At 36.3% G+C, this 21736-nt stretch overlaps 1 protein-coding gene across 5 annotated transcripts in view; it reads right to left on the reverse strand.

Annotated features, from left to right (window-relative positions):
* The window catches only part of OPA1 (OPA1 mitochondrial dynamin like GTPase), a 90201-nt gene that overhangs the window by 17704 nt on the left and 50761 nt on the right, over positions 1–21736 (reverse strand). For 4 of the 5 annotated variants that reach the window (XM_032337665.1, XM_032337647.1, XM_032337655.1 and 1 more), the window contains 7 exons: positions 20619–20771; positions 18532–18640; positions 17736–17815; positions 13917–14057; positions 12019–12135; positions 10339–10432; positions 9525–9635 (listed from right to left, as the gene is read on the reverse strand). In XM_032337665.1, coding sequence (XP_032193556.1) covers positions 9525–9635; positions 10339–10432; positions 12019–12135; positions 13917–14057; positions 17736–17815; positions 18532–18640; positions 20619–20771 — 805 coding nt within the window. Of the gene's footprint in view, positions 1–9520; positions 9636–10338; positions 10433–12018; positions 12136–13916; positions 14058–17735; positions 17816–18531; positions 18641–20618; positions 20772–21736 lie in introns of all 5 variants that reach the window. The other variant, XM_032337637.1, reaches the window with a different exon arrangement.

Genomic DNA, 21736 nt, shown 5'->3' on the forward strand with positions numbered 1-21736 from the left:
CGTTTTTAAAAATATACTAATTTCTACTAATAAACATTCCAAAAAGTACACAAAATGTACCCGAATGTTAAAGACAATGAAAGCAATTCCAATTAACTTAAAAAATTATGAAAGTTTTTTTTGTAAATTGGATGGATTGGCAATTAGGAAATCACTGGTGACCTAGAAGCAAGTGGTTTCATTAGGAATGAAAGCCGTATCACAAGATGTCAGCAAGGGAGTGGGTGGGTGGAGACAGGGAGAACACAGCAAATGCAAGCTGTTCTACAAGCGAAATGATATGGTAGCTTTCTGGCAGGACAGAGTGTTAGAAAGATTCCTTAGGATAAGAGTTAGCTTCCTTCCTCTTTTTTAAGCCAGGACCAAGAGGAGGCTAATAAAGAATCTGTATTAAAAGGTCATGATTAAATAGTCACTGAACGCTTACAATATATATCATACAAGATATGGTGCATTTATGAAAGAACCAAATCCCTTTAGCAGAACAGATCAAAACAGGTAAGAAAAAATTTTTTAAAGATTTATTTATTTGAAAGAGTGAGCGAGCGTGCCTCACAAGCAGGCTCCCTGCTGAGCAGGCAGCTGGATGTGGAACTCCAGTGGAAACCCAGGATCCAGGAAACCCAGGGTCCTGGGATCATACCTGAGCAGAAGCCAGGCACTTAACTGACAAGAGTCATGCAGGTGCCTCCCCCTGCACCCCTACCAAATTTTATTTTTTAAACTGGTTATTTCAGTTGATCTACTGTTGTCTACAGTGGGAAGTCTGCCTTCTGCTCAATTAAACAATACTGGCAGTAACTCAGTAAGGTTTTCAATCACTGGAGGAAGGCAAATAAGTAGGGAGGAGGAAAAATCCTGGTTGAGCAAGTGGTAATAGTCTGCAAGAAGGCAGACTGCAAGAAGGAAGAGACATAAAAAACAGACAAAGGGAAAAGACTGCTTAGAAATGTGCTAAATGCCAGGAAAGATCAGAAACCTGTACTGAGGTCTTACAATTAGTGGCCAAAGAAATGAAGTAACAGTATTCAGATACAAGTAAAACTGAACGGGTTATGGTCCTTATACTTCATGTTTTCTCTCCAGGGCACCTTACTCTATTCTCTATGATTGTGCCTTGAAAAAAAAAAGTAGGCCTTTCTAGGCCTACTTACCTAGAATTCTACAATTCAATGCTACCTGTTCCCTTTTCAAATCCCTTTAAAATTCATTTTCTGGGGCATCTGGGTGGCTTAGTGGGTTAAGCCTCTCCCTTTCTCCCTTTGGCTCTGGTCATGATCTCAGGGTCCTGGGATCCAGCCCCGAATCTGCTCTCTGCTCATCAGGGAGCCTGCCTCCCCACCCACTCTCTCTGCCTGCCTCTCTGCCTATTTGTGATCTCTTTCTCTCTGTCAAATAAATAAATCAATCTTAAAAAAAAAATTATTTTCTTTGGTTACATCAACAGACACAAAATGAATATGCTACTACAGGCAGAGTTCAAATAACTTACCAATTTTCAATAGTCACATGGTTTCTAAGGTTCTACTAAAAGAAGATAAGTATCAATTTTATCCCAGTTAATAAAAAGACAATTTTAATGCTGTGAATAGTTAGAATTTTCTAGAGTATGGACTTGGGGGCAGGAGGATTAGTAGTGGTGGTGCCCAGCAAAAATCCTCTATGGAGACTTGTTAAAATTTGCATGCCAGAGCCCTACCGCTAGACAAATAGTTTTAAATAGGAGTTCTCTTTTCCATAATTTTAAGTTCCAGATTCTGAGTATAATAATCATTTTTTAGGATAATTTTCAGTCTCACACTACTTCATAGTCACTATTTTCATCCATAATGGCCTTCGAGGATATGGCAGGTGTGGAAGAAGTTTAGGAACGTGGAATAATCAACAGAAATTAAATCCGAGTAGTCTTCCTTTCTAGATCAAGAACAACAGTATTGTTCTGGCTGAGGGTTCCATCTAGATATGTTCTGACTATCTTTTACTCAAGTTTTAACATAGCACAAAGATGTATTTCTTAACTACCTTACACACTTAGAATTATGCTTTCTTTCTTTCATGTCAGTGGTCTTTTAAAAAAAAGATTTATTTTATTTAAAGATTTTATTTATTTATTTGACAGAGATCACAAGTAGGCAGAGAGGCAGGCAGAGAGAGAGGGAGAAGCAGGCTCCCTGTGGAGAAGAGAGTTCAATGTGGGACTCAATCCCAGGACCCTGGGATCATGACCTGAGGGGAAGGCAGAGGCTTTAACCCACTGAGCCACCCAGGCGCCCCAATAAAGATTTATTTTAGAGAGAGAGAGCTCAAGTGAGCGCATACATGCATGGGGGGAGGGGCAGAGGAAGAGGGAGAGAGAATCCTCCTGGAGCGGACTCCCTGCAGAGTTCAGAGCCCAACTTCTAGGGCTTGGTCCCAAGACCTTGAGATCATGACCTGAGCCGAAATAAGTCAGCTGCTTATCAGACTGAGCCACCCAGGCACCCTTAGAATTATGTTTTAGATCTAATAAAAAAAGTTTAAAAATTTTTTAGTTGAAGTATAACTGACATGCAATGTTACATTAGTTTCAGGTGTACAACTCAGTGATGTGAGACAAGTCTGGTATTCTATGTGCACCACAAATGCAGCTCCCATCTGTCACCATACAGTGCCATTATAATACCATCGACTTGATTGCCTATGCTGTACCAGTAAAGGATCTTTTTAAAATTTAAGCAGCTATGGTGCATTTCTCTTTCAATTTTAGCTTTTAAAATGGCAGTACTGGTTCACTCTGCTGTCATGCCCTTTTTATCAACACAATTTCAAAAATACGCTAGTATGCTAATAATGAACAAAATTTTCACTCCAAAAATAATTTGCTAATGAATATCTGGTAGCTCAGAGAAAAATAAAATTTCCATCTAAGTTTTTAGAGCCAAAACTGAATCTCATGCACACTAAGATACAAAGCTGGTAACTTTGCTCCTTTTTAATTATCAAGAGAAAGCACAGGATGGATTATAAGAGGAGACTGGGAAAGTGAAGAGACACAAAGACAAGCCCCACCAGCATTGTATACTCCCAAGAGAAACAAACTTTAAGTTTTAAGAAACAATTGCTGGCTGTCTGGGAGATGCCCAGGCATCAAACAATAAAGAACAGTCAACAGAGGCAAGAGGCCGAGCACGCTGCTGTGATTCCTGCTCCCTAATCCCCGGGCTCCAGTGAAAGGCCAGCTGTTGCCACCTCGCGTAGGGAGTCAGCAGAGCAAATTAACTGCAGGAGGAAAAAAGCTGCGGATATTGGAAAATTCTAATCTGCTAGGCTCTATTAGCTGTACTATTTTAAACATTAGGGACATCAAACTGTATCATTAAATAAAATAAAGTATAAAGCAATGGCAGCCCAAGTAAAGGAGTTTATCATTGTTTCACATTTCACTTAGTAAATGAGATGGAAATACGAAGTTACTCCATTTTTACTGAAGCACACCTTTAATTTGTATAAAGTACAAGAAGCAGGAAGCAATACACTGAAGCCTGTTACACAGATTTCAACACTCCCAGGCCAAAAACAAAAACAAAAACAAAAAACCCCTCATCTTGGAGTAACAATGTTTACGCTCAAGTAAACATGCTCTATCTGTTACAACTGGATCTTGAAAAGCTGTGTCTGAATTTTGGGCAATGTACATACTACTTAACTCTGGTGGAATTTGATAGATATTAATTTGAAGCATGTTTACAAGTCATAAATTAATTTCTTTAACCTGGTCAATGTCTTGGTTTACACTTTAGTGTTCCCTTATCTAGATGTTCTAATTCTATCAAAGTTTTCATATCATTTGAAAGTTTAAATATTAAATCACTAATATGTATGTTTTTCTGATGCACTCCATAAAGGACACTGTTAACTATAAGCTTCCAAATGAAAAGGACCACGTTTTGTGTAATTATATTTTTCAAAGGCTTGAGTTTTGTTCTCAAGTTAATTCAGCACAGTAGTTGAAGACAGGGACTCAAATCTTGGCTTTACCACCTACTATCTATGTGTTCCTAGGCTTCCATTTCTTTATCTATAAAATTAACAAAACAAAACAAAACAAAACGACTGAACCTATGAGAATGCATATAAGGCACACAACTAACATCTAACATCTAACTAACATCTGGCAAAGGAAAAGTATTCAAAAATTAACTCATCATAAACAGTTTCAAGTTCTGATATAAAAATGATATGTATTTTAAAATAAAAGGGAAAGACTACAGATCTTGGATCTAAATGATTTGTAATGCCCCCTTAACTCCCTGGTATCAATGATTCTTAGATTGCGTACAGAATGAAAATTCGGGATTTACTGAACAAGAATTTAGAAAGAAACCTAAGCTCTAAATCCCAGGCAATTTGATATAAAGGTCCAAAACTCACAATAACCTTGGTTAACAACTGATACAACATTCATATAACAAATAATAAAAGAATTCCATGCTGTTTTGCTGAAACTCACTTTAGCAACATTACAGCAATTGTTACCAGTGCCCAAATACTCCATTTCCAGCGTGGGGTAGAACAAATTCCAAAATGTCTATGAGATGTTAACATTATCTATGAGTTGTTAGTATTGTTTTATATGATGACAATTATAAAATAGATTTTATAAATCATAAAACAGTATTTTATGAAAAAACTATACCAATCTTCCCCTCTTTAAAGAAAACATTAAAAATACAGTCTGTTTCAATAAATATATTGAAAACATTACTACAAATTTTACTAGGAATCCAAATGGATTTTATCTAAGTTGACACTGTATTTAAATATCCACAAAAAATCCTTTGAAATAAAATTTGCTACAAAGTCAAAAGAATTTCATCAAGGTCATAGTGGGCGTATTTCAACACTAAATAGTTGTAGGTGGAAGTAGATATTGTAAATAAGGAATTACGGTGGAAAGATGAGCTATGCAGGAGGTAGGGTACCTGGCTGGCTCAGTTGGTAGAACATGTGACTTTTGGTCTCAGGGTCATGAGTTCAAGCCCCACGCTGGACGTGGAGCCTATGTAAAAAAGAAAAAAAAAATGTCTAGGAGGTAACTAAGCCTTTCAACACATTCAGAGTTCATATTTTTAAAACTGTCATTTTCTCTAAATTATTTTCATCTGACCATGATCCATTTATACAAACAAATCCAGTTATAAAAATAAAATTAAACCATTTCATACCCTTTTTTATGTAAAAATTATTTCAGATATGGAGAAAAGTTAGAAGAACACTAAAAAGAATATTTTTCCTGAATAATTTACTGTCACTACATCCCATAAAGCCCAAATATTGTATTGTGTATTTGCTACAAATGCAGATTATCTTCCTAAATAATCCCAATTTCATTTTATTTATTTATTTATTTTTTAAAACAAGATTTTATTTAATTTTTGACAGAGATCATAAGTAAGTAGGCAGAGAGAAAGGGGGAAACAAGCTCCCCGCTGAGCAGAGAGCCTGATGTGGGGCTCGATCCCAGAACCCTGGGATCATGACCTGAACCGAAGGCAGAGGCTTTAACCCACTGAGCCACCCAGGCGCCCCAATAATCCCAATTTTACAATCAAAATTTAAAAAATTTACACTGATGTATCATTACCATGTAACACCCCATTCAAGTTTTACCAACTGTCCCAATAACATCTAACAACATCCCAATAACATCCTGTAGAGCAACAAAATTAGGTTCGGGATTACACACTGCATTTTGTTTTCAGTATATGTGCTGCTGAAGCGAGCACTGCATTTTGTTTTCATTCTTTAGTCTCTTTCAACCTGAAGTACTTCCTCACTATTTTGTTTCTCATGATCTTGATACATTTGAAGATTATAGGCCAGTTATTCTATAAACTGTGCCTCAATTTGGATTTCTCTAATGAATCTTCATGATTGGATTTAAGTTACACATCCTTTGGTAAAAATATCCAAGAAGTAATGTTTGGCATTTTTTTTTACTGCATTCCACAAGGTGGCACACAGTTCTAATTTGGCCAGTACTGATAATATTAATATTAACTTTGACAACTTGATTAAAGTGGTCATTGCCAGGTTTCTCCATTGTAAAGTTACTCCTTTTCCTTTTTCAATTATTTTGTGAGGAGCTATTTTGTGTGATTATACAACCACCCCATTCCTCATCACTAATTTTGTTCATTTATCTATATAATCCATTTTATTCATTTATATAATTATCAACTTATGGAATCCTATTTTATTCAGTGGGTTACAGTTAGTATTTGTCATTATTTCTTTTGCTACCTCAATTGTCCTAGTTTGGCTAGCGGGAGCCTTCTGAAGCTGGCTTTTGCACCTTGCTGACATGTCCCCATCATCCTTCAACCACTTCCTTCTTCTGTCATCTTCGGATGCTCCGGGTTCATCCTAATCTTTTCTTGTTCCAGCTATGGAATCCACCACCTCTCCAAAGAGTCCTGTTTCCTATGTATGACTTCTGTTCTTGACACTAGAAGGGGTAGGCTCTTTTTAATTTCTTTGACCCTCCTAACTCAGGACAATCAGTTGGTGAATCTCCAAAGGAAAGGAAGTGGTGAAAGCATTTAAAATCGAGCAAGTTTAGTAAGACTAGCAAAAAATATGATGCACCAAACTTTCCCAAACTCCACAACACTCTACCCCTGTACTATTTTGAAATTGTAGTAAAAGCTTGTTTGACAATTTTCCCTTCTCTAAATTCCATCAACATACGATATTCTAACTGAATACGCTATATATGAAAAACTCTGATCCAAGTAATACAGTAGTTACTGTTAAAACTTTAAAAGTTTTCTGGCTAAAAGGATCCATGACCATATTCCCAAGTGTTACGCTAAAGATAAAAAAGTGTGGAAAAGGTACTCCCAAGAGTCTTTTCCAACTAACAGATAACGTCATGGCTCATCTGCTCCTTCAGGGTGAATGATGAATCTGAGTCACTGGTGAAACACTTGCAAGGACGTTATTTGGTACATTAACACGACCATAATTTTATATGTACAAAAACAGTAAATCATTTCAAGGGAGTCATAAAGTATTTTCTCAGGAAGACGAGCAGGATAACATTAAGACTTCGCTTGACAGGGTACAAATCTGTGTTAGCAATTCACTTTCTTGAAATAATCAAATTGGGCCTGGAAAGTAATGGGGTTATTATATAAAGCTCTCCTACAAAATATGAGAAAAGACACATTATTTTTAATTACTTAAAATTATATATGCTGGTGAAATACAAAGAAGTATCTTGCTGTCTGATAACCATGTCCTGAAGGATACGAAAGAAATTATTTGCACACATTGGAACACTGACACACCTCTTCCTGTAACAGCACTAACGAATCATAAAACTGTGAAGAAGGGACTTGCAAGTGGTTTTTGAAGTAATTCTCCCAAAGCCCCTCCAAGCAATATAGTAACTACTGGAATCATTTTTATAAACAAAGGGGCTAGGGCTCTGAGAGATACCCTGCTTAAGGTAACACAGCTAGTGAAAGGCAGTTCACAAACACAGATCTACAAGTTAGCACAATCTTAATTATTCGATAAAGTGACAGAAAGACACTTAAAAAAAAGCAGCAGAAAATGAAAATAAAGGCTAAAATGAAATACGTTTAAAAAAAATTATTTAAGGGAAGAAAAAGGATAGAAGAGAGAACAAATGACGAGCTGAGGAGGCAACGGCGGTGGAAAAGCGTGCTGCTGAGGCACTGGGTGTTAAACAGGAAAACTGCTGGTTTCTCTTGGTTATTTTAGGGAGCATATTGTAGTGACCTAAGTTCAGATTAGAAATGGTTTTCAAATGTGAAGAACTTCTTTCTATTTAGTATCTGCTTTCTCTTAGATATCAGAAAACTCCTAAGACTAAATTTAAGGAAAAATACTTAGTTTCATAAAATTAATGAGGGAAAGTTGTACCAAGGTAAGCTCAAATGGAAGCACCAACCTCAGTATTTTTATTTTTATTTAATATTACTCTTTCACGGATTGCCTCAGTTTCTCGAGGATCTAAATAAATCTTAATATGCAATCCTTTTTTTTTTTTTTTAAAATATTTTTATTTATTTATTTGACAGACTGAGATCAGAGGCAGAGACAGGCAGAGAGAGAGGAAGGGAAGCAGGCTCCCCGCTGAGCAGAGAGCCGGACGCGGGGCTCGATCCCAGGACCCCAGGATCATGACCTGAGCCGAAGGCAGAGGCTTTAACCCACTAAGCCACCCAGGCACCCCTTAATATGCAATCCTTAAAGCTAGGAACTGACTAGCGTTCAGAGACAACCAAATATTCCCCCCAAACAAAGAGACAAGGTGATCAAGAAGGCCAAGCCAGGTTGGGGGTGGGGAAGTGGTGATGGAAGGGAAAGCCTTGTGGGTCTAGCATAGTTGTTAAAGCCCAATCTGGCAGAAGAGGGTGTTCATGTGGGAGTGCTGGTGGCTTGACCTAGTAGTGAGGGGACTATCTCTGCAGGAGGGCAGTCCGGTGTGGTGCACAGTACAGGAGCACATGTAGGATGAAGAGGGTGTCCTCCAAAAAAGCATGGCCTGGCTTTGGGGGAGGAGGATGTCCTGCTGCTGGGGAAGAGGTGGGAAGGATGAAGGGGGATACACCTGGTACACAATGCCAGAGCATGAGCTCAGTGAAAAGAGTGTCAACACAGGGCAAGTTACTGTGGTGTGGCCTGGAGTCGGGTGGTTAAAGCCTGAACTGGGTGAAAAGGATGCCTGTGCAATGAAGGGAACAGTGACAAGTTTGGTTATATATAGGAAGACTGATCAAAGGAAGTAAATATATTAAGGAGACTTGGAGCCAAATTTCTCCTTGTCAGAAAAAAGGAGAAAACTAGGATGAACTCTGTATTACTGAATTAAAATGTAAACTTAGGATTTTTCAATACATATACCTATGACTGGGAATACAGATGTAAATATGTATCTATACATGTAATCTATCTATACATAAGCGTATCTATACATGTACACGTGTGCATATACATACGCGTGCGTGCGCGTGTACAAGCACACACACGAATGCATGCAAAATCTGTTCCACAGCTCTTTCCATTGAGAGGGTCTGGGAATAGTGATATTCCAATCATAATCAGCGTATTTAGTTTCCAACTCTTGATTTCTAAATACCATTCTCAAAAAAAAAAAAAAAGAAGCTGGATCAAGGAAAGTACAGGTTGAGCATGGAACATCCTGCTACATGGAAGGACAATACCAGGATGACACATGATACTTGAAGAGGGTCTGAAAATTAGATGTAGTGATGTATCAGTGTCAATATCCTGATTCTGATGGTTGCTAGAAGAAAATCTTGTTTCTAAGAAACATACATTAACGTACTTGAAAGTGATGGGGATACAGGTCAGCAATTTTTTCTCAAATAGTTCATAGAAAAAAAGTTCTTGTATGTACTTTTCTACAGTTTGCGATTAAATGGATGATCGAATAATGGAAACGTGGAAGGAGAAAAGGTAGTAAGTGGAAGGCAGGAAGAACTACTTACTGAGGTCTTCAGCCAGCTGAACTCGTTTGCCAGTGAGCAGTTTTACCTTCTTCTCGCTATCTTCAGCAAAATCTTCTAATACCTCTTTCACATTTTTCTCTAATCGCCTGACTGTTTAAAGTAAACAAACAAACTTGAAGGGCATCATTTTTATGAATGCACGGGGATGATAAATTAGCAATATTTGGAGAGTAAGTTCCAATTTTTCTCATCATGTTAGATCTATTGAGTTCAGACTTTTCACAGTTATAGGCAGAATCTGTACCTATTACATAGTACACTTATCCACCAACAGGAATCTAATACATATTCTCAGAGGAAGTCATATTCTCAAGTCCTAACACTTTAAAGAAGTGAGAATTTCTCCCAAAAACTTAAGTGATGCTTAGGAGTCCCTTTCTAACAGTTTTTATGTATGAAGGAAGACTCCTGGTATGTTTTAACTTCTATCTTTTCCAATTATGATTTATTTTCATTAATATTTTAAGGGCAGATTATAGTTCTCAATTTTTCTAACAAATCTATTTTTACTTTAAAATTTATTTTTAACTTATTTGAGAGAGAGAAAGTGTGCATGTGGGGTGGGGAGGGTCAGAGGAAGAGGGAGAGAGAGAATTTCAAGCAGACTCAATTTCATGACCCTGAGATCATGACCTGAGCCAAAACCAAGAGTCAGGGACTTAACCAACTCAGACACCCAGGTGCCCCTAATGAATCTATTTTTTAAAGAAGTATTTTGATATCCTTCCATTAAAAAGGATTTTTTACTATTTTTTTGATATTAGAATTACCAAGCAGTCCCTCTGTGGCTTACCTTCAGTATTTGTAAGTTGCTGCCTCAAAGTATTTGCAGTGATAGCAAGCATGCGCTGTATTCGCCAAAAGAGGACGACATCATTGCATTCCAGCTGAAATTTAGGTAATTAAGATTACTGGATGCAAATTTAAAATTGAAAACCACAATCATAAATACATATGGCTACTGAAGTTGTACCTATACCCTAAACTTAAATAAAAAAAACCCCTCATATTTACCTAATACATATATTCCTATTGTAGATATAAGCCATTGAATCTTTTTTGTACAGATCCAAGAACATTTGCATGAATTGGTGTCAACCCACACCCCCCCACCCCAAGCAGAGGTTTGTTTTGATTCCAATGACAAAGCAAATAAATTTGGGAAGTAGAGAATTTCATGACATTATATACAAGTAGAAATTCGTAGCATTTACCCTTAATTTTTATTTAGTTTCAGCTAACATCCATGTTAGCTTAAATATACCCTTAGGTTAACCTCTTTTCTGCACTCAAGCCAGTTTTGAAATGCAGCTGTATATAAAGATAAATTAATGATATGTTTTGAAAGAAGCTTATTCTGTAGAGAGGCCTCCTCAACAATTATGCAAACAACTTTCCACTTTTTACATAGATATATTTAAATACAAATTTACTTTAAGCTGTAGAAAACGCAAAAGCTCTTATTTTAGGGGTCTCAAATAAGGTTACTGATTAAGAGAGCCCTTTCAGAAGGGTAATTTAAAAAGCATTTCTGCTTGTAAGAAAATGCTCAAAATATATTCGTCTGCTGCCACCTAGGGGTTACTCTATGAAACGTGGTATAAAACAAAGTACAACTTTATACCCTCCTTTTAAATAATTAAGAGATTTTAATGATATGAAGAATTACAATATAATACAGGAAAAAGCACAATAAAAATTGTTTTTGCAGTCTTATTTCCACAATCCAAAGGGATTGCTATGTCATACACATGCACACACAACTAAGTATAGAAAGAATTGAACATATATGTATAAATATGTTAACTAAAATTACTTCTAGGACAGGAAATTATAAGTGACTTATTCCTTAATAGGGAATATTTAAATAGGTGACTATTTCCTTTTGCAATTTTTTTTACATTTGTTCATTGATTTTCCACAAGAAGAATTTTTTTTACATTTGTTTATTGCATTTCCAGAAGAAGAATGCATTATTTCCTAACATAAAACATAAAAATGCATTATTTTCTAACATCAAAAAAATTTTTAAAATTTTGTTTATTGGTTTATTAGAGAGAGAGAGAGAGAGCGAGTGCACAAGCAGGGGGAATGGCAGACAGAGAGGCAGAAGCAGACTGCCTGCTGAGCAGAGAGCCCAAAGTGGGGCTTGATCACTGAACTCTTGAGATCATGACCTGAGCTGAAGGCAGACACTTAACTGAGCCACCCAGCTGCCCCAAGAAGTTAATTCTTAAAAAAAAAATTTAAAAAGTGGTTTGGAGCCCATTATCTGCATACAAAATTTTATAGTGTGTAAAATATAAACTGGAAATACCTTAGAAAAGACAGGAGTTAGGTTATTCTTCATAAATCACACTTACTTTCCCCAGTACATCAAAGGATTTAAAACTAATGCAAAAGCTATAGTTCACTTTTAAGCATCTAAATAATGATCACTAAAAGCATTTCCCCTTGTTTTTGGACACCGTACCTCAGAATCTACAAAATGCCTTTGGTAGTAGTAAAAGCCTCTTCGACAAAGGTTACAATGGTTTAGAGCTGTTTTTAAGAAGTGTCTTCTATAAACTTGGTGCCAAGTATCCTTAATCTAAAATGAAAAAAGAAAACAAAAAAACAGAGTTATTGTACAATCTGCAGATTAACCAAACACATTCTGAAAAGTCATCCAAAGGTTTACTTACAAAAAAAAAAATTAAAACTAATGGTAATATTATTATTCTAACCAACATTTTTATCCATTAAAAATATTTTAAGACAAAGATTAGATTTACCACTACTCTGACCCCTTACCAGTTTATGTACTTCCAAATATGCAGTGTTTTTTAACAAGCATTGTTATTATATTCATATAATCATCCTGTAGAGTAGATAGGGTTGAGATTATCATCTCCCCTAGTTAGTGGTAAGGAACCCCCAGGAAAAGGGGTGGTGAGCCTAATCTAAGGACAGTTAGGACTAGGAAGCCAATCTCAGACCATGTCCATCAATGTAACAGTATTTCCTTTTTGATTACTTCATTTCATTGTTACCACAGCAAAATGACCCCTGCTAACGTCATTACTATGTAGTGTTCAAGGTTCTCTGATATCATTGTCTTTTCTGAGCATGACAGTAATAATGTTAAGTAGGCAAAACAAGTATCACCAACATTATACCGCAGATGAGGAAAGTTGAAGTTCAAAGAGATTATATTAGTTACTAAAGGTACTATTACTAATGAATGGGATGAAACTGTGCTAGAATTCACACCTCTGACATCTAGCCCATCTACTATTCTTGTCATTATACTTTGCTAACTATTTCATAGTTTCATAAAGTGTCCGGAACAAAATGTCTCTTGGAAAAAAACAGAGATTTTCCTGCTCAGAAACAGAAATTAAGATATATAGTCAGTCCCTATCTTAATATGTGGACAAAGTCCAAATGTGGATAAATTAAATTTATATTCAACTCACAGTTCCATGTAATCATTAGTTTTAATTTCATTTTTTAATTATAAATAATGCTAGATAAAGGGTTTTATCTGCTTTCTTTTCTTCTTCTGACCTCTGGTGGAATTTATATATTAAGTATACTCATTTCTCAAGTACAGAAACATAAATAGTAGATAATCTCTGAAAGAATTAATGGGTGGCTCTGAAATTTCTTGTACGATTATTTTTCTCCTTAGAATTATTTTTCTAATTGTGTTTCACTTAACTTAAGCTAATATTAAAATGAAATTTCAATCCCTTACACCCTAACTGGGGCACACAGGCCCAGAGAGTTATTTTTTAAAAATTTCCCAAATAAGCATCACGAAGGTAAGTAAAACATAGTCTGAACTGTAATTATTTTTATTCTCTTACTTATTATGAATGAGGAAAATGAGACAGAACCCTAAGGCACTATCCAGTTTAATAAGACTGTAACACTTCTATTTTTTCTCAACCTACTCATACCTGATTAAGGTACACCGGACTAAGAAAATACAAATAAAAAAGAACTGTATCAAAGTAGAACTTGTATTTTGCAAGCTGAAGCAGTGGAACGGGGTGTAGGGATGTGGGTGGGCCTCACCCCCTCCTGCCAGAGCTCCCTGCTGAACCTGCCCAGGTACGTCACTTTTTCAAATCTAATCTCCTCACTTACAAATTAAAGCATTATGTTTAAGAAAGCAATACCAAGACTACATCTCTGCTCTGTAACAGTCAAAATGACTGTTCTTACAACTGTTCTTACAGTCATTTTAGAGCCAACAAAAGTACACATGACCAAGGTCAAATCAAGCAGTTAAATACCCAAATAACACGTAAGTAGTAGTCACATTTCACCACAAGAAACACAGATTAGGGAAGCAAGTGCATGCAAATCAGCAATAGGTATTACCAAGCTTGGGTCCACTTCTACTCCTCGGGATTCGAGGTTCTTTCGGACCGTAGTTATCTCATCACTTGCCAGATAGGCTGGGTGCTCCTCATTACACTTCAACATCTTCTCCAATTCATTCTTGGTTTCATTGTGGACAAACTTAAAATTGTTTAAAAGAGGACTGTATTTTAGATGGTTCATCCTTTGGCACACTTATAAAAAATTTTAATAAATATATTGCTATTGCACAACAGGGGACACAAGCTCTACACAAGAAACAAAAAAGAACACAGTATTCTGGCTTATGAACAACGGGCTGAACTTGGGTGAGGCAAAAAAAAAAAAAAAAAAAAAAAAGCCTTTATCTGTTACATATTTTACTTTTGCTGAAATGTTTTATTGTCATAGTTACAGTACCAGGTACCTTACTTCTTGACCTTAGCGTGGAATATCAGTCTAGGAAAAAGTACCCTGACTACACGGGAGGAGATAATGTTTTATTAATGCCTCGTATCTAAGAACTAGAGGACTATAAGGACTTGCACCTGCTGACATGTTTCTTTTCTGATAAATATTAAATACACAGTTGGGATTTTTAAAAAATGTCTGTTCATTAAAAATTGTGCTTTAGACTGCTTCTGCAAGGTGCTTATCCTCCCTTTTTAAGATTTCATTTTTATTTATTTATTTATATAGATTTTATTTATTTAAAGATTTTTATTTATTTATTTGAGCGTGAGAACAAGCAGGCATGAGAGACAAAGCAGGAGAGAGAGAGCACAAGCAGGGCAGGGGCAGAGGGAGAGGGAGAAGCAGACTCCTGGCTAAGCAGGGAGTCTGATGTGGGGCTCCATCCCGGACCCTGGGATTATGACCTGAGCCAAAGGCAGACGCTTAACTCACTGAACCCAGGTACACCTAAGACTTTATTTTTAAGTAATCTCTACACCCAACATGGGGCTTGAGCTTACAACCGTGAGATCTAGTGTAGCACCTGTATGGACTGAGCCAGTCAGGCACCCCAAGGTGCCTATTATTCTTAAATGTACTTCCAATCCCTTCTCTATAATTGTTCAGTCTGATGACCAAAGGAGGAAAACACATACTAGTGATAAACTTGAAAATAAAACTCATGCAGTGTCAAATTATGTTATTCTTTTTCTTCAATCCTTTCAAAATTGCATAGTAAAAGAAACTAGCTTCATATTCACCGATTATTCTCAACAAACTACTACCACCGACAGCACTATGCCCCTATTTAAGTACAGAAGAGTAAGATGTAAATGTAAATAACTGGCTTATAAATGAAACTACTAATTAATATTCTCTTAACACATGATACTTTATAAGAGCTATTACTTAATGAAGAGAATTTTACAGTTTCCTTAAACATCTGCTCGTGGTTTGAAGAAAGAAGGAAATCTCTAAGTTAGATAATGTTCCCTAACTCTTGTCCTGTTTTCACTTCCGTCTGTCCACCCGTCCCCTGACCACAGTGGGTCTTCATGAGAACACTACTCTCCCATCCATCCTGAAGATGATCTCTACAATTCAGCTCCGACAAGGAGAGAATGTTTCAATGGCATGGATTTTTCCCCAGTAACTAATGAAAATGTAATAACATAAAAGAACAAAATAGTTTTCAGAGCATAGACTTCTCATCTTTAACACAGGACAATCTCAAATTTTCCTGCTAAATCAGTCATTCAAAAAGACAGAAGGAATTGTTACACAGCCACTGAAACTTGCAGTGTGAGACATGGGTACAGTCTCAACCTCTTCCAGAATCTGTTTCTCACAGTAGCCTCTAGGGATGAGGTCTAGAATAGTGGCTTTCAACAGGGAGCAGGATGGATAAAAAGGTTGGAGAATGAGAACTTGGTTCAGTGAATCTGACAGGAGGGGATTTCTTCTGAAACAGACAATGAAACATAACACATAAAAATACCTCCCCAGGCAGTCCTGATGCCCCTGCCCCTACAATTCCAGTTACAGCCTCTGTTCTAAAGTCAGTCTGGGTCTTACACATGCTGCCCTGAAACCCTGAGGGGGCTCTTCTCTGAAGGTTTTCCACATCCCTCTCCTAGGCGACAGATCCCTGCATTAATCTAAAGATTTTATTTATTTATTTGACAGACAGAGATCACAAGTAGGCAGAGAAGCAGGCAGAGGGAGAGAGAGGAGGAAGCGGGCTCTGTGGGACTCGATCCCGGGATGCGAGATCATGACCTGAGCCGAAGGCAGCGGCTTAACCCACTGAGCCACCCAGGCGCCCCCCCTGCATTAATCTAAAACTAATTCTTCTACTTCTCTTGTAGGGATCCCATATGGGTTCAAATTCCTGAAAAAATAAGTTACAACTAAGAATTATTTCTCTCTGAGAGTGACTGACTAAAGCACTTTTGCCACTAGTTGCTGAGGCAAGCTGCCATCACTGATAATTCTGGGGACTTCAGGCCTAATTGCCCATTAGCCATGATGGTCAGACACCATTTTTCTTCCAAGTTTATCTGCCTCATGACAGTGCTTTTCAATCAATTCTTCTTCTAGTCTTAAAATCAGAAACCTCTGATGGATCTCCTAAAACTTCGGACAGACTTCGTCCTCTCAACCCATGTGTTAAGAGAGAGAACTGATGCTCCCTGAAAACATGCATGATCCAACCACTAACTGTCCACTTCCTTGGCTTCTCTCCAGTCTCTTAATGACTCATTTTTCCACAAGAATCCTTTCAGGAAAAAAAGAAGAGGAAGACTGTCCCTTCACTTTTTTAAGACAAATTGGAACTCACATTGGACAGCTTATGAAACAAAAAATGGATGAAACTAAAAAAAAAATATATATGTGTGTGTGTGTGTATGTGTAGGGTATTGATTATATAATTTAATTCTGTATTTAAGATGAGAACAAAAAAAATAGGAATGACATGATATTTGGTAATTTTCCATTTTTAAAATTTTTTCTCTTGATATTTCCATATCTTGGCCTCCTTTCTCTAATTACATGGATTCAAAGAATGAAGGAAAGAAAGAAGATTGGATTCCGCCTCTTTTTCTTATTCATTACTTCCTTCACTTTCATATTTTCATTCTTATACCCTCTTTTCTCTCTTCAGTTTAAGGAATGAACATAAGAATGAGATGTGGTATAAAACTCACTGCTAGATAGGAAAAGAAGCCCTAATGATAAGGAATAAAAAGATGGTAGGGGATAGGGACTTGAATGATCTGTACATCTTCCCTCCATTCATTTGTCGTTCTACTTTCCTTTACTGTTTTATTCTTCTGAGGTGCTCATTAAGTATTTACTGAATGAACAAATTCTATAGTTCCTCTTCCTATCTGAATTTTTATACCATTTTGGGAACACAACAGCAAAATAACAGAAAAATCCAGAGGTAACTGATATCAGATGAGGTTAAATTTAAAAAACAAAAAAAGTCACTACAGCTTTTATTCTAATCATATTCACTCTACATTCTCTGAAATCCTTGTCATTTTTTACTTCTGTTCATAATTTTAATTTTCACTTTACCTCAAACAGGGAATTGAAATGAACAAAGTAATCTACCACAAAAGGGGCATGGTTCATTTTCTCTTCGTTTTAACAACACAGCTACTTGACTTAAAAAAAAACCAAAAACCTAAAAAAAAACCCCAAAACAACTTTCTTTTGTAGTTTTCTATTTATTCTAAAGATTCATTATAGTTTAGAAAGGCTGATGTAAAACATTTGAAATTATTAAGCTTGGTCTGGAGGCATGGAAAACCTGTATTTTAATACCTGAATTACAATAAATGAAATTATATCATAACACAGAGATATGTTTGTTTTAACCTGTTCTTGGGTCCGGTTCTTCCAGTACAACCACCTCTTTTTCCAATCTGGACCTATCATGTTTTCAATTGCGTTTTCAGCTAGAAAAATTAAAAAACGTTTTTAATTCATCAAGAATTTAATCATTTACCAAATACATAAATTTTAACTAATAATAGTCTTGTTTTCTTAACTATTTCCAACTGCTATCTCAATATAAAGTCAGTTGAAATAAATGAAAAGATTACATGATTGATATGGTACATATAGAAGAAATAATTTAATTATATGTGTTTATAATCTATGAAAGGTACAGTTGCTTGTAAAGCTCCTATAAACATAGAGTCAAACACTAAAATAGTCTTCAATTTATAGTTTAAGAATATGAGTACATATAAACATATGTCCAGTTTATTTAGTATTTTCAGTAGTTACTAAGCAGTTGACTGAAAAATCTCACAAAAATATTTATAGTATTAACAACAAAGACTATGAAATGTCGGTTTCTTTTATTTTTTAAAAACTTTTTTTTTTTTTAAAGATTTTATTTATTTATTTGACAGACAGAGATTACAAGTAGGCAGAGAGGCAGGCAGAGAGAGGAGGGGGAGGCAGGCTCCCTGCTGAGCAGAGAGCCTGGGCTCTATCCAGGACCCTGGGATCATGACCTGAGCTGAAGGCAGAGGCTTTAACCCACTGAGCCACCTAGACGCCCTGAAAATCTTTTTTTTTTTTTTTTAAACTAATGTTCATCAAGTTGACTTAACTCCTTCACCACTGGAATACTCAAAATTCAATAACCTGTGTCCCTACTTACTATCTTTGAGACGAGCTTGAAGAGCTTCTTCCATAAAATAAATAGCTGCATCCCACTGCTGTTTATCAGATATGGAACGATCTTCTAAAGCATTGTGTTGAATAACCCTCTGAAATGACAAGGAAAGAGAAACAGCTAATTTGATTTATGCCTTACCATCTTTAAAAAAAAAAACATTTTATTTATTTATTTGACAGAGACAGATCACAAGCAGGCAGAGAAGCAGGCAGAGAGAGAGGGGGAAGCAGGCTCCCCTCAGAGCAGAGAGCCTGAAGGTATAGGGGTGCCTGGGTGGCTCAGTGGGTTAAGCCTCTGCCTTCAGCTCAGGTCATGACCCCAGGACCCTGAGATCATGACCTAAGCCGAAGGCAGAGGCTTAATCCATTGAACCACCCAGGCACCCCTATGCCTTATCATCTTAGTAATTTTATTCAAATCGATAGCTTATCAAATATACAAAATAACAGCTACACCTAAAACATAAAAGTATGTAGTTCCCACGCAAATACAGGAGGGTCCTACTATCTGCCTATTTTGTCAGCTTTCTTCCAAAAGAATAAACAGTGAAGATTTTTTCCTATACCGGGGCGCCTGGGTGGCTCAGTGGGTTGAGCCGCTGCCTTCGGCTCGGGTCATGATCTCAAGGTCCTGGGATCGAGTCCCACATCAGGCTCTCTGCTCAGCAGGGGGCCTGCTTCCCTTCCTCTCTCTCTGCCTGCTTCTCTGTCTACTTGTAATCTCTGTCAAATAAATAAATAAAATCTTAAAAAAAAAAAAAAGATTTTTTCCTATACCAAATTAAATGATCTATGTGAGATAGAGATACATCATACATGTAACTACATAAAATCTGCCTAGAACCCAATCATTAACTCAAGAGTTAATGATTCAGATCTTCCCTACTCTCCTTTTTGTCATATAATCTGTATGTCTCATCTTCAGAAAAGAGAAAAACAACCCGTCTCACTGTTAACATCACTGAAAAGTATAAAGGAGAGAAGCTTAAAAGGTCTGGACAACTATAAGCAAATGTGAGTTATTATAAGAAAATTGATTTCTAAATTTTATAATTTTTGAATGAATGAATGAAAAAGGACACTCACAGGAAGCTAGTCTCAAAGGCATTTAACAAGAATGAATACAGCTTTCAAACACAAAGACAAACCCTTGCTTAAAAATAAATTGTAATTACAACCAGCCCCCAGTGAAATATGCATTTTTCTAGAAAACTGTTCTATCTTATCTTTCAAAGGTACCTCTTTGGAACTGTCTGAGCAGAGCAGGGGCTTATTAACAAGGTTTATGGTGATGTGAACGTTTTACATAACAAAAGATCTGTTGGAGGCGGAGGATTTGGAGAAGGTCAAGAGCCAGGCTTTGTAATTAGAGCAGGGCTTGAGTCTGAGCTTTGCCAAGGACAATAATAAAACTACTTAAGAACTAAATAAAATAGTGCTTAGAAAATATATTATAGAGTTTCTGGCACCTTTTAAGCATTCAACATGTGGTAATTAGCATTATTTTAGGAGTCTAATATTTTATGACTCAAATCCGCTGAAAAGCAATGCATCTAATACCTTTCATTACCCCCAAGGGTAAAAATAAGAAGCAGCTATCCTCTGAGCCATCTGTGGTTCAGGCTCATGTAATGGCTAGTCTACAACAATTTGTGAAAGTTTAAAGAAGCCTTTTTATTGCGAAATTTGACATGAAACAAATAGCAGAGAATTGTTAAAGGGCTGATTACGGACAGTTAAACTATTTCTTTTCCTCATTATTTTAAATGCATATCCTAATTGAAATAGTCATATAAAAACAACTTCAGTTGTTAAGCCTAAATTTGAGTTGTTGTTAAGTATAAATTTGAGAAATTATATAAAACTGTGAGGATGACATTGTAATATAATTATAATATTACATTATAATAGAATAATCAAATTATATAATACATAGTAATATATAATTACATATAATAATATATAAATATAAGTATATATATATAAGTATATATCAATAATATATATAAGTATATAAGTATATATCAATAAGTATATGTATATATGTAATATAATAATCAAATGACGTACCAAGCTGTCCTCCGCAAAATCATTCCACTTGTGGCGTTTAATACTTTCTTCCTTAACAGCCTCTTTAAGTTTATCAAATATGTCATCATGCTCTTTCCCTTTTGGTTCTGTCATGAAGCGGGAAAATTCTTCTTGTAGCGTCTCCCAAGCAACCTAGATTTAAAAGAAAAAAAGCTGTATTTATACTACATACTTTAATATGTAACATGACAAACACGTGAATTTAAGCCAAACGGATGTAGTAAGTCAGCTTGTCACAAAACACATATGAAACCACAGTTTTTTTTTTTAAGGCGGCAAATACAAACTCACACTGGTAGCTGGTGGGATAGAGTGGGTGTCCTGACACTTTTTTCTGACATACAGTGTTTTAAATTTTAAAAAATTAGTAGCCAACACTAAAAATAGACTTCATATAAAACCTGTGTTTCCAGCCTCTCTTGAACTGAGAGCACTGTACCCGAGTTCCCATACAACACTAGCTGCAGCTGAACTGGGGCTACCCCCTTGAGATAGGTTTGCACTCCAATCACCCACCACACTTAGTTCACTTAATTGTTTCATTCTGTATAACATGTGAGTTTGACTGCTTCTTCCTTACTGTACAAAGTTTACAATGTCATAATAATTTATTTTCTTCACATCATTGTGAAGATCCAGTCTTTTTCATATCTTTGCCTTTATGCAAATATATGAACCAATGCATCAATACCTTCAATCACATTGAATATTACTTATACCAAGTAAGTAATATTCAACTTATATTAATAGCTAACTCATAATTACCTGGCCAGTGAAAGTAAGAGCACAGTGTCAAAAGTAACTAAGAACTAAATCTACTTAGGATTAAGTGGGCTAGTTGATGTTGTATTTTTTAATTAGCGCTCTTCATTTTAAACATTAAGAAATCAGGGCATAAACAACGTGACTGTCCAAAAATATCCAGTGAGGTGTGAGAATCTGTATTTCCTGACAGTTCAGCAGATCTACATCTTTCTGCCACACTCAGCCATGAAGGGAGAAAGCAGCAGGAAAGAGAATGACCATTTCCCTGCTGAGCCTTAGGATGTGACAATATCCTACCATGGGACAGGGGCCAGGTAGATGTCAAGGCCAGC

This window comes from Mustela erminea, chromosome 1, assembly GCF_009829155.1.
Source record: "Mustela erminea isolate mMusErm1 chromosome 1, mMusErm1.Pri, whole genome shotgun sequence".
Classification (NCBI taxonomy): Eukaryota; Metazoa; Chordata; class Mammalia; order Carnivora; family Mustelidae; genus Mustela; species Mustela erminea.